General features: G+C 45.7%; 1 protein-coding gene across 2 annotated transcripts in view; it reads right to left on the bottom strand.

The window, feature by feature from the left end:
• The window catches only part of KLHL6 (kelch like family member 6), a 31,457-nt gene extending 17,976 nt beyond the window's left edge, over positions 1–13,481 (bottom strand). Inside the window, exons 1-3 of one of the 2 annotated variants that reach the window (XM_084638189.1) lie at positions 13,189–13,481; positions 7,450–7,627; positions 226–675 (exon numbers count right to left, since the gene is read on the bottom strand). In XM_084638189.1, the coding sequence (XP_084494315.1) occupies positions 226–675; positions 7,450–7,627; positions 13,189–13,448 (888 nt within the window). In that variant the 5' untranslated portion in view covers positions 13,449–13,481. The remainder of the gene's footprint in view (positions 1–225; positions 676–7,449; positions 7,628–13,188) is intronic. The other variant, XM_084638190.1, reaches the window with a different exon arrangement.
• Positions 13,482–13,687: the final 206 nt, after the last annotated feature.

Here is a 13,687-nt window from a genome sequence, read left to right as displayed (position 1 = left end):
GCTGTCTGGAAACCTCTCAGATTTCACAGTTAAATCTCCACGGTAACTGATCGTGATTATCTTATATTTCAGAAGTAGTAATTTGTGAACTATCTTGTAAATATCTTTTTCCACCTCCAAAATCCATACTGAGTTCTGTGATTGCCAATCTGAAATATTCCTTAATTAGAATTGGTTCAGTTCCCCCCAACTCCCGTTTACTAAGTATTTTCATTTGTTACTTACCTCATTGCCTGACAGATGGTACATTCTTGCTTCTTGAAGCAGAGGGAAGACATCAGGACACTGTCTAATGAGTTGATCGGCTTCAACTGTCTCTACAAAATACCAAGGGTCCAGAAGCGGTAGCCGGACATTCTCAAGAACGTAGGGTAGGAGAGGAAACCGTTCAGACTCTTTGTATCGAACCCAGTTCATAACAGTCTCAAAAACCTGTGCCTCTTCAGTGACATAGAGGTCATCGCTCTTTAGCGTGTTGTAGAGAACGTCACCGGGGATCTCCAGAAATTCCTCACAGTGCAGCACTTGAGCGAAGTTCTGGATAATGTAGCTCTGGACTTGCTGCTTCAGATTCTCCAGAGAATGAGTGTCGGCCAGCCTCAGAATCCCAACACAGTTTTCCGGATGGAGGGCTTCGGTGAGGAAACTGGCACAAGCATCCACCATCCGCAGAAACTACAGACACAAGAGGCATGTAAGGTACTGTGCAGTTATTTTATATTTGTATTGTGGTAGCATGGAGGAGCCCCAGTTAAGGGCCAGGCCCCCCTTGTGATAGACACTGGACAAACACAAAACAAAGAGAGATCCTTGCCCTCAAGAGCTTACAATCTGAGTATAAAACACTAGATAATATCCAGATACAGACAGACCGATGAGCACAAGGAAAGAATGAGACAATACAGTAGGACAAGCAGCGGTCTCAGGGAGTGCACCAGCAGCCTAACCAATGTCCAGTTTTTTTTGTAGGTATCATAACAAAGGAGACTTTTAAGGAGGATAATCAAAGGTAGCATATATGGCCCTCAGCACCACAGAATTTGAGCACCTAATAGTCATGAGTGGAGTTTATTCCCACAACACTTTTGTGATGTAGGGAAGTATTTATCCCTACATTTATATTGTATACCCCAATTTATATTGTGGATGGGGAACTGAGGCACAGAGTAGATTAAGTGACTTGCCCAAGTCACACAGGGAGTCTGTGGCTCACCCAGGAATTAAACCTGAGTCTCATGAGTGCCAGTCCAGGGCCCTATCCATTAGACCATTCTTTCTGCCCTTATCATTGTTTATTTACTTGGTGAGAATGCTTGGTAAGCAGCTAATGATTTAAATCAGGCGCAGACAATACAGCTTGGACCTATGAGATACAAAAATTGGTGTTTAGGGACTAGTGTTCTGAAGAGCTGAGTGCAGACAATGCCAGTTAAAGCTGGTGGGAACTGCTGGTGCTCACCACCTCTGAAAATCCAGGCCCATCACGTATGTAAGGCCTTACCAAAGGAAGTGAGTTTGAAGGGAGATTTAAATGGACAGAAGGTGACCAACTGGCTCACAAGGAGAGGGAGAGAACTCCAGGCATTGGTAGTGGCATAAGAGAAGGATATAAATTGGGCTTCTGAATCGGGGAGGTGCAGATGGACCTGTGAGAGTAACACATCCTGTGCTGATCCAGTTCTGTCACTTTTGTGGTGGTTTGGTGATGAGGCCATCAAATTAAACGTCCCTTCGGACTACAGCCAGGATCTGGGTGGAGGAAGCCATACAGTCTTTGAACTTTATTTGACAGTGTTTCATGAGACATTAAAAAAATGTCTGCAGTGGGACTGATTCTGATCTCAGTTACACCCATGGAGTACATAAAAACATAAAGAATGGCCATATTGGGTCCGACTAAAGGTCCATCTAGCCCAGTATCCTGTCCTCTGACAGTGGCAAATGCCAGGTGCCCCAGAGGAATGAACAGACAGGTTATCATCAAGTGATCCATCCCCTGTCACCCATTCCCAGCTTCTGGCAAACAGAGGCTAGGGACACCATCCCTGCCCATCCTGGCTAATAGCCATTGATGGACCTATCTATAAATGTATCTAGTTCTTTTTTGAACCCTGTTATAGTCTTGGCCGTCACAACATCCTCTGGCAAAGAGTTCCACAGGTTGACTGTGCGTTGTGTGAAGAAATACTTCCTTTTATTTGTTTTTAACCTGCTGCCTATTCATTTCATTTGGTGACCCCGAGTTGCTCTGTTATGAAGAAGTAAATAACACTTTCTTATTTACCACCATCTGACCCATTATTCTGAAACTGCTGTTTGTTTTACAGCAGTACTTTCATATGGGCTTCCTCTCCTACCTGGCTTCAGCTCTGTTTTAACCATGCAAGAATCACTGTAATTTAAAGGGACACTGTCAAATTGAAGAGTAAATCCCAGGTTCCGAGAGATCGCCCATTAAATAATATGCCCTGAATTTTTTTTTAATTTAAAAAAAGTGTTGGGGGTTTCTCTGCTCCCCTGCTGATGTCCCGAAGGGTCTTTTCAGGGAGGCAAAAATAGATGGGGCCAAAGAGCAACCCTAGCAGATGTTCCTCAGGCCCCCACCTTCCCCAGCACAACTTGTGCCTGCCTGATCAACAGCAGCACCACCATCACTGAAGGCATGTCTACACCTAAAATGCTACAGTTCGTCACTGTAGACACCACAGTGACGGGAGGGGTTCTCCCACTGCTGTAGTGAATCCACCTCCCTGAGAGGTGGCAACTAGGTCGACAGAAGAATTCTTCCATCAACTGAGCGCTGTCTACTCTCGGGGGGGGGGGGGGGTGGATTTTTCAGTGTACGTTTTCAGTGTAGACCAGCTCTGAGTTCCTCCTAGAATCTTCACAGTCTTAGAGAGTGGAAACATTTGTCTTGCGCTGCCCCAGCCCCACATGCCGGTTGCTCCCTTTGCAGGAGGCTGGGGGAAGAAGAGCGGGTCTCCTCATCTCCCCCACCACCCCCAAATTTTAATTGCTTCCTCTCCCCATCCAGGAATAAAGAAGGCTCCCTGCTCCACCCTGTCTCCATTGCTCTCCAGCCACAAGCAGAGGTCTGGGAAGTAAAGAAGGGGGTTCTCCCAGTCACCACCTTCCCTGGCTCCTGTTGCTCCATGCAGCAGTCCCAAGAGAAGGAGTCACCTTCCTGATCCTAAGCTCAGAAATAGTAGCAGCTCTGCTGCTTTGTTACTGGCAAAAACCTCCACTTGGGCTGTGTTTACACTAGACTTTTGTGAGAGATTCCCCACCATTGCTGCCACCAGTTCCTCTCCGCCTGTTGGAGAGTTAGTGTGGTCGAGCTTCCCAGGGCTGCAGGCATTTCTAGGCCCTTGGCTCAGAGCAGGTCTAGATGACGTGGGGGTGGAAATGCAGGTGGCCACCAACACCCTGCCTATATTAGTACTCCCACCATTGCTGCCTTGCAGGGAAACTTTTGTCTAATAGTCCTAGTGGGGGGGAGGTCTTGCTAGGCCAGTGGAAGAGCAAGCTTGTGAACTCCCTTCTCAGCCCCGAGTGAGCATGATGTCATCTTGCTGGTGGATGAGACAGGAAGCGAGACTAAACATCAGCAAAACAGTGACCTTGACTTACAAAATGGGCTGTCAAAGGCACAGAGTAGACGCCCTGAGGAAAACACTAACCTCTAAGTGTTGTCATTTCAACAGATTTAAAAAACATCAGACAGAAATACGATTTTCTAGTTGACATTTTAAATGTCCCTTTAAATCAAAAGGATGATTCAGTAAATAAAGCATCAGAACTGCTATGACGGATGCCTTTTGATTTTGCTAATTACCATTACATTAGGGCCCCAATCCTGTTAATCTCCGTATCCACTGACTATGATGTGAGCAAGATTAGTCTCCAGGTGATTAGCTCAACAAATGGACAACCCTTTCTGAGCACAAGTGATTGCAAATAACCCTCATGCTTTGCTTTTTCTTGCCTAGCTGATTTAAAAGGGAAGTAGCACCCTGGTATTTAACATCATTCTGATAAAGAATGAGTGCAGAAAAGATAAATAAAAGGAGATACTATGAATAATTCAAAGTAGTGTCCTCATTTTTTTTCTATTTAATGGCAATAGATTGGCCATTTTAACTTTATTGTTCTCCATTGTAGGGAGCGTTTTATAACTGTAATTGAAAGAGAAAGAGAAGTGAAACACAGTAAACCCACCTTTAAATGGCATCGTATTTAGATTTGTTTAAGTAATCAGGGCAGAATTTTCTGGGCAGACCTGTATCCTGTTGACATATGTAGACTGTTTACTAAAGTTGAAAAATTACAGGCATTGGTCACAGATATCTGGTTCCTGTTTTGCATTTACATGTGGTCAAGAGATTGGAGAAACGCAACTGACTAATGAACAGGGCTACATTAAAAATCAAAATACTGTGGTTGTTGCTACAGCTTTTGTTCTAAAAATGTCAGCAGTGTGCCATGACGCCACTCTAGAGGTCTATAGTTTCAGTGTTACCTTGTCTGTCCCAGGGCTATTGAATTTCTCCATTGGCCTATCACTGTCTATTAATACTAATACTTTCCACTTACAGTAGTGCTTTCCTCCAAAGATCTCAAAGCACTTTGCAAATACTGATTAACCCTCACAGCCTCCCCTGCTTTCTACCTCCCAACGGGCAGGTAAGTATTATCGCCATTTTACAGATGGGAGAAACCGAGGTACAAAGAAGATGAGTGACTTGCCCAAGATTACTCATCAAGTCACTCATATGGCTGGGAAAGAACCTAGAACTCCTGACTCCCCAGCCTGTGGGCTAACCACTGAACTATGCTCAGTCTATTTATACATAGCCTATTAAGTGTAACGTAGATATGCACACAAGTGCACAAAAGTGATGTCAATAGGATGGTCTATATTTTGGGCCTAAAAGGCTCATGTGTGGGTGGAGAGCACTGTTAATTATACAGTGTGGTTGCATCTATTGACAGAAGGTTGCAGAAGTGTGTGGTGCATATAGGGAAAGCAAATCACACACAAGGAATGGAGAAAACTGTAAATCTTCAACAGGTCAAAATTATTTCAACCAGGATTGCCTGCTCCCCATTGCTCCAAACCCTGCCATCTGGATTTTGCACCTTCACTTAAGCCTTAATTTAAAAGAAAAATCCCACAAAACATCAATTTCCACCTTCTTGGGGACACTGTAGTTCCCCAAGGCTAAGTGGGTACCCAGGGTAATCAGGAGGACCACCCTCAGCCACCTCTGCCCTCCGAGATAAGGTTGTTTTCTTTGCTTCTGCACAGCAGCAGCTTCTCTGACAGCTCCCTGTTCTGTTCTGTTGGGAGCAGAAAGGACACCTGCTCCCAGCCCTTCTAACAGAGAGGTGTGATGCCTGCTGGGTACAGTGAGGGGCAGGGAGAGGCTGGCAGGGGCCCTAAGATCAATGCTCAGGGAGATTGGGTGACGAGGAGCTTTCTATCACAGCACAGAGGGGCAGCCGAGGCTCTGACAGCAACACGCAGATAAAACTACCAGCTGCTCATAGTCCTGTACATTGCGGTGAGATAAGGGGTAGGGCCTGGGACAGACTTGGAGGGCGAAGAGGCTGTTGGGGGGATGGGACAATACCAAAAGAGAGACAAAAGCAACACATTGTGTTAACTCTTATACAGAACTGGAGTATTCTCCAGTCCAGCGCCCATCAGTGTACATTAATGCTGCAGCAGGTTTGCAGGATGTAGCAGAATTTCTTCTAAAGGCCAGTGCCAGGACTGATACTGTCCGTTAAACATTCTAGTTTGGAACTGAGGATATTACAGCGTTGTCAATTCTCAGGATTTTACCACAAGTCTCAGGATATTTGGTGTTTTACTTAAAGCCCCTTAAACTTTCATTTAAAAAAAAAGTGTCCTCAAGGTTTCAGAGTAAAGCCTGAAAACTGACCCTGAGAGATCAAAAAAACAGAAGAAGAATAAAAATAGCCCAGAATTTTTTTTAAAATGTTCTGAGTTTGTAATGCTTGGGGTTTGCAATACTGGAATGCTGAAAACATCTATGGGCCATTCCACTCAGGCCATGGGGTTGCGGGGAAGAGAGAGAGGGATGAGAAGTAAAAATTGCCTTTTACTGAAATTAAATTACCTTTTGCTGTGTGGAGGTACTTTCCTAACAAGCACACCTCTCCAGAGTAAATACCAGCTCCTATTATTCTAAAGGTAATTGGTTAATCTCAGGACACATTTGTGAGATTCATAGGTTTTAAGGACAGAAGGGACCATTTTGATCATCTAGACTGACCTGCTGTGAATAATGCAGCCCATTTATAGATCCATCTGCATCATGATTAGAATGTAGTCCCACTAAGGTGGGGCAAACTTTTTGGCCTGACCACACATCGGGTTTCCAAAGTTGTATGGAGAGCCAGTTAGGGGAGGCTGTGTCTCCCCATACAGCCAGGCGTGGCCCGACCCCTGCCTGCTATCTGACACTCTCCTCCCCCCCCGCACCCACTGGCCGCTTCTCATGCCCTGACGGCTCCCCTGGGACTCCTGCCCCATCCAACTCCACCTGTCCCCTGACGGCCCCCAGGATCTCCTACCCCATCCATCACCCCCTGCTCCCTTTCCCCTGACCACTCCTGGACCCCCCACCCGTGCCTGCCCCCTGCCGCCCCATCCAACGTCCTCTCATTCCTGACTTGCCCCCCGGGACCCTTGCCCCATCCAACCACACCTTCTCGCTGTCCCCTGACCGCCCCCGGAACCCCTGCCTCGATTGCCCCCTGCCGCCCCATCCAACCCCCCCTCTCCTTCCTGACTGCCCCCCGGGACCCCTGCCCGCCCAACCCCCCTGTTCCCTGCCCTCTGACCACTCCGACCCCTATCCACACCCCTGCCCCCTGACCACCCCCTCGAACTCCCCTGCCCTCTATCCACCCTACCCCCTTACCACGCTGCCTGGAGCACCGGTGGGTGGCTGGCGACACTACACCCACACCACCCAGAGCACCGGGTCAGGCTGCGGCTCTGCAACTGCACTGCCCAGCCGCCCAGAGCGTTGCACCGGCGCCAGGACACTGAGGCTGCGGGGAAGGGGGGACAGTGAGGGAGGCGCCACAGGTGAGCCTCCTGGGCCAGGAGCTCAGGGCCCACGGGCCGTAGTTTGCCCACCTCTGCACTAAGGGTATAATACCATGAGCTTTCAGGCAGCAAAATGGTCCATTAGTACAGAGCCCAGCACAATGGTCCTGGTCCATGGCTGGGGCTCCTAGATGCGACCGTAATACAAATAAATAATATGAAAGCCGAAGATCTCTAACGGGTGTGACAAATCAAAGAAGTGTGTAGCGCTTTGATCATGTGTGCTGAATTGTAGCATCCTGGAAGCAATGACTGAAACAATGTGTTTCCATTAGTCCATGTGCTGAAGGTGCTTTTTCACTAACCTGAAAAAGGCTGGCAGCTTCTAAGACTTTCTGTACGTTTTGCTTTGTGATCAGCACCTGGCTTGTGTAAGTGTAGTCCAACAGCATCTGCATGGTTGTTGCATCAACTCCTTGAATGATGATTTTTTCTTCATACTTCTCTTTTAAATCATTGCAGAACATGGCCCTGAAACAACAGCTGTTCATTGGTTACCCAAGAAGGATCACGCATTCTGAAAAAAATATAGCTACCAGGTTTGAACCTACCAGTATCAATATGTTCTATCAATGCAGGATCCTTCTGATTGCTTTGTATGTACACAATTAATATTGTAGCAAAACTACAAAGAAAATTCTTTGTCAATTATTTTCATACCATTGTAGTGCTAGATTTTAAAATATATATTTGCCTGGTTATTATACAATGGAGCCCAGTTCAGAGAATATCTGATGATAAAAGCATAGAGCTGCTAAAGGGTCACACTCTCTATTCTGTAAAATGAAACATACAGTCTGCAGAAATAGACTGAAGCTTTTTTAAATAGACACTTGATTCAGGAGTAAACTTCTTAAAATAATGGCCTGCCAGTGCATCAGAAGATGAAATGAAATGGGCAGAATAGATCTGTTAAATCATAATGGTAATGATGATAATTCTTTATCTACGCTCACCAAAACACTTCACAAACATCAAGGGCTAAATTGTGCCTGGTCCAGAAGGAGGAGAGGACACAAGGAACTTCGTCATCTTCCATCCCTGGGAGAGGGACAGGCAACGAGTTAAAGGGCTGGGGAATGGAGGTGGGCCCATGGAACTAAGGAGGCAGGTTTGTCATTGGGCCAGTGAACTGGCCTCTTCACTAGAGGTGTGGACTCAGTGGGCAGCAGGTGTCAGGTGGGAGCCCCATTGATAGCTGCTGTAATCAGCCTCACTCTCCAGCACTAAACCCCAGTCTCATTGATAACTCTGCCTCACTCTAACTTCCCATCATATAGTTCCAAACACATATACTGTTACCCCCACCCCGGGAGTAACAATCATGGAGTTTGTTGTGGAGTTGAGAGGTCTGTGTGTTTGGATATAAGGGTATGTGGACAGTAATGAATCTGAATTGTGGCTGGCTTGGCTATTAGTATTGCCTTAAATGGCAATTTCCTTAGGTCACTGATGTTAGGTTTGAAGGGAAAGACACTTGTACAATCTCAATCCTTAGAGTATTTTGTGAGGGATATAAGCCACAGAATTACCTAAGAGCCATCTAGATGCGCTTTGCTTCCTCATCGCTGTTTGATGATACATTTATCTTCCTTTAATTTTTTAATCCATCTTTTATTTTTGAGCCTCTCCTCCAGCAATTTTCTTCTGTAGGGTGAATTTACTACCAGTGAATGGTTTCTCACTCCCGTGTAATTCTGGTTTATGGACCTTAAATACCTGCTGATTATCCTGATCTTGATCACTGAGTTCAGATATCATTTAGAGGCCATGTGCCAGATTCCAAAGAAGATGCAATAAGTAGAAGATATGAAGATGCAGTAAGATTAGAAGTACCAGAGCCTGCTTTTGCCTAGAGCCAGAGGAAAACATGTGTGAGTCTCAAATGTAATTCTATCTGCTGTTAACCCTGAATGCCAAATCTTTCTAGATAAGTGAGGACTACAGACAGTGCAATGTTAGGAGGACAGTGTGTCATGAGAAGTGAATAATTGTCTTGCGGGCCAAAGTCTTCAAGCCAGAAAAGGTGTATGTTTCCAGGGGCATAACGAACATAGATTATCTATCGCTCTGTAAAACCCTAGTGGAGACAAGGCGCTGTAGTTTTTACCTCAAAGTACCTAGGTGAGGTGAGCCACAGGCAGGGCCTATGCTGTTGACCTCTCCTAGATACATTGCAGTAAAAATGACTAGCACCTTGTCTCCACTGGGATTTTACAGCAAGGTAGTCAACCCACGTTAGTTATTCTGCTGTGTATGGCAGGGAAGACACAGCCTTTGAGCAGAAGGCTTGGGCAGATATGATATTGTAAGGAATGGCCACGTTCTCATTTTCACTGCACCGACATCACAGCTATTTAGCATTTTTCTGTTCACTGATTTCTACTATGGTCCAATCTTTCTCCCATTGAAGTCAATGGCAAAACAGCCATTAATGTCAACAGGAGCTGGAATTAGGCTCTCATTACATCTATATTTTTCACTCTGTCATTCTATAGCAGGGTGCTGCACTCTGGTGAGACTAAATCTGGGGTGTTCCAAGCAGGCAGGCATTTGAGAACAAAAGCACCCAGCACACACTACAGAGAGAGGAGTTCTGTACAAAAAGGTAAAGAATTAAGGGGCACATACTGCACGTGTGGGTGGTGGAAATGCTTCTCATGTGAGTGAGAAACTGGCTGTTGTCCTTGGATGCAGCTGTTCTGTGCCCTCACTCCTTTATCTCATAGATCTGTGACTGCGGTCTTGTGGTAAGTTCATGGCCCTGATAGTCAGGGGAGACACAGCTCTGATCTCACGTACATCATCATAATGAAACTGGAGTAACTCAGTGGAGTTACAGTGGCTTTCCACTCCCATAGGTGAGTTCAGGATCTTGCTTTTGGATTCTTGCCCCAGCTGTGACACTGACTCGCTGATCTTGGACAAGTTGCTGCACCTTTCTAATCTTTAAAATGGAGGTGATAATACTTCCCCCATCTGCCTCATGAGGGAGGTGGGCAGGAGACTTGTTCACTGTGTGTGATGTGTGCTGAGACCCTGAGCTGAAAGGCACTGGGCAAAACCACATCACTCCTCCCTGAAAGTCATGGCCGGAGGGGGAGGGGGCGGGGAGGAAGGGATGTAACTAAAGGACTGCTGGCCTTTCCTACAGCACTCCTACTGTGGCCAGTCTCTCCCTGCTTGACTGACAGGAAGGGAGACATATTCCCAGGCAACTCTGCCTCCCCCTCACTTGCAGGGTCCATTGTAGCCCCAGGGCAGTAACTTCCACTGGGCCTGGGTAGGGATGAAGAGAGGAAGTTCAGGATCCATAGATAGTTTGAGATTCCTGTCTGCTTTGGAGGTTCCAGCTGCGGAGCTCCTGCTCCTCACCCCCTTCCATACCATCGTCTTCAGGCTCTTCAGCATGGATCAGGCTGGTGCAGAACTCCCCTCTGTGGGATTGAAGGGCTAACTTATACCTCAGGATTTGCCTCATAATTACATGGCAGGGGGGGCATGATTGTAGGTATTTGTATATCTGTGTGCATGTATAGATACCGCAGATGTACATATGCAGGAGAAGCGGCACTTTCATTGATTGAGCACATGATTTAAAATCAGAACACCTGGATTCTAACCCCCACCATGGTCCTGATTTTCTGTGTCCTTGGCCAAGTCACTTAACACCAAATTTTCAGAAGTGGCCACTAAGGAAGGATGCCTCTCTTTTCTGGTGCCCAACCCAGTGAGCCATCAGAGGCCTGACTTCCAGAGGTGCTGAGCCCCTCTCAGAAGTAAATGAAGCCGTAGGACTAGTGACATGCTGTGTCAGTTACAGGAAGGCATGCAGCAACTCACTTGCATGCCTGAGGCTGTCCAAAATGGCATCCTCCATGTGGCATGGCCTCACGCGAATACGGTGCGTGCTAGGTCATGTGATGCAAAGGATGCCATTTTGTTCTACAAAATGGTGTCCTCCATGGGGCCAGAGAGAAACATCCTGCAGGCTACCAGCTAGAGAATGCACTCCTGACTGGGAATGCAGGGCATACCTGACAGACATGGACAGCACGCCACTGCTTCGGACTCAAATTGTCAAAAATGGATGTCTAAAGTAAAGCTTCCAAGTCCAAATTTAAATACCCAGGAAATGGGAACTGCAGTCTGCCCAGCAATTTTGAATATCAAACCACTTAGGTGCCTAAATTTGGATTTGCAAGTGTAAGATTAAGCACCCATGTTCAAAAACCTTGGCAAATTTTGGGCTCCCCCAACTACTGAGTGCTTCTGAAAATGTTGACCTTAACCTCTGTGGACCTCTTTCTTCACTACCACGTGCAAATCAGGTGTAAAATGCTACTCTTCTGATTTGGTGCCCTCTTTGCATCATTAACTTTGCGCAGCAGTAGTGCAGAATTAAGGCATGTTTCAGGATACAGGACTCCATCAGAAGTATTATGTTATGTATGCTCTTCAATAATAACTGAGGAAGGACTGAAGGTTGATACCTCTGCCTGGCCTCTGCTCAACTCCTGTTTAAAGTGTGAATTTAGCATTAATTATTTATATTATGTTAGCACCCAAAATGTGCTAGGCCCTGTACAGACCTAAAGACCCCAATTCAGCATGACAAATCAGTGAAATCCCAGCATAGGAATAATTCTGGGATCTATTTGTTCCCTGCAGACATTCAACATCCAATGAACCCTTGTGAGATACATCAACAAAGGCCTCATGGGCTTTTAGTTTCTTTGGGTATTTGTCTCTGCTCTTAACATGACAGCACCCAGTCAGTATCCACCCTCTTTTCATTGGGTCATCTTGTGAAATGTCCCAAAGGGGTGAGGGGGCATCATAGACCCAAGGGGCATTTCATCCTCCCAGAGTCCTTGGCCAAACAGCAGGTGACTGGTTGACAGCAATCAGCTGTGTTCTATGCTGACAGCCGCTCGTGTTGCACTGGGGATCCCTCTGGCTGGAGGGATCTGTTGTCCCCCGATAACACATAATACTTCTTAACAGTTAACCATTTTTTCAGTTACATTATTTTAATTCATATTTTAATTCTTTGTTTATTTTCCCTTTTCCATATGGCCCTACTGTGAGAAACACTGGGGCACTGCTTTTAGCTGCATGAGTTTCACATGTAAATATTATTTTGTATTAGCTTTAGTATCAGATCCCTAAAATAGCACTTCTGTTATGATCTCTGTGAGTAAAATTTACTAAGCCTCCATGAAACTGGCACTTCCTACTCATATCACAAATGATCGTAGATTTGTTTCCCTCCAGTTTCCATTGTAGTCAGTCAAGAGGCCATCTCAACAGTTTAAAAAAAAAAATTCTCAGTCATGCAAATGTGAAGGTCTAAATGATGATGGAAAAGGTGTGATATCCAATACTATGTTTCTCCACAGGTCTCAAATTTGTTTCTTTCAGTGAGTAGCGTAAAGTGGGCAGTTCACTGTGGTTTTAAAAGAACTAAAGGTGGAGTCTTTGTTTTTTTAAAAATTCTTCCACATAGGGGGTTTCCATCTCTCAATTGATTTTACAGTAATCCTGGAAAAGACAGGATATAGGACACACATCTTCTTTCCTTCTCAATGGGTTTACAGAATGTGTGCTCTACTGCATAGTAATAGTGGGGTGGGGGGAAAAGACAACTTCCAGAAATGAAGTCACACTAAAATAAAACTGCCCCATGATCGCAGTGAATCTTCCTCTTTGCCTGATACATGGCCACATTCAATGAGGGGTAACCACCAACAATGGTCAGAATATATGGCTGATTTTATTTTTCCATCGCTTCACCTGCCAACTGTTTTCTTTCCGTCTGTCTGTCTCAAGTACACGTGACAAATGTTGATACATAAAAATCCAATGTTTGACACTGTTGCTTTCCTAGTTTAAGGCTCCAACTATCAAAGGAGGTAAAGGAGTTAGGGGTCCAAAACCCACTGAAAGTCAGTAGGAGCTGGGCACCCAACGTTAGGCTCCTTGGAAATTCCCAGCCTAAATGTATTGAGTGAAAAAGGCTTTTGTTTTTAAAACTGCCTTACCTGAAATAATTGCTTGCTGCAGCAAGGACCACACGGTGGCAAGAGAATTCCATGCTGTCCACACACAGGATGACGTCTGTAAGAGAGTTTTCCAGCCTGAGGTTCTCCAGGCCATTCTGAAGCACCATAGAGAGCCCAGTGTCATCAAACTTAACCTTGTCACCACTTGAGACTTCCACAAGTTCCCCCATCTTCCTGGAGCACTCATTGTCCAAAGAGACCAAAGGTTCTTCAGAACTTTTCTCCACCATGTCCCCCATGTTTAAACCAGCACCGTGTCATTCCGTTGGGGCTTCGCTCTAAAAGAGTTCCTAAGCTTCAGATGAGTTACACTGCCGAAGTTAAGCGGATTTCCTGTCCAGGGCTCTCCGCTTATCTACAGCTGTCACACACACATAACAGGAAGCCTTGCACTTTCTCATCCTGTTAACACAAACAAAGGCTGTGGAGGGGGGAAGGTTCTGTGAATTTCAGGCAATATCGACATGCTTAGAAAAGA

This window comes from Lepidochelys olivacea (genome assembly GCF_965140295.1).
Source record: "Lepidochelys olivacea isolate rLepOli2 genome assembly, chromosome: 9".
In the NCBI taxonomy this organism is placed as follows: domain Eukaryota; kingdom Metazoa; phylum Chordata; order Testudines; family Cheloniidae; genus Lepidochelys; species Lepidochelys olivacea.
The sequence above is the reverse complement of the archived record's forward strand: the minus strand, read 5'-3'. Positions and strand labels throughout refer to the sequence as shown.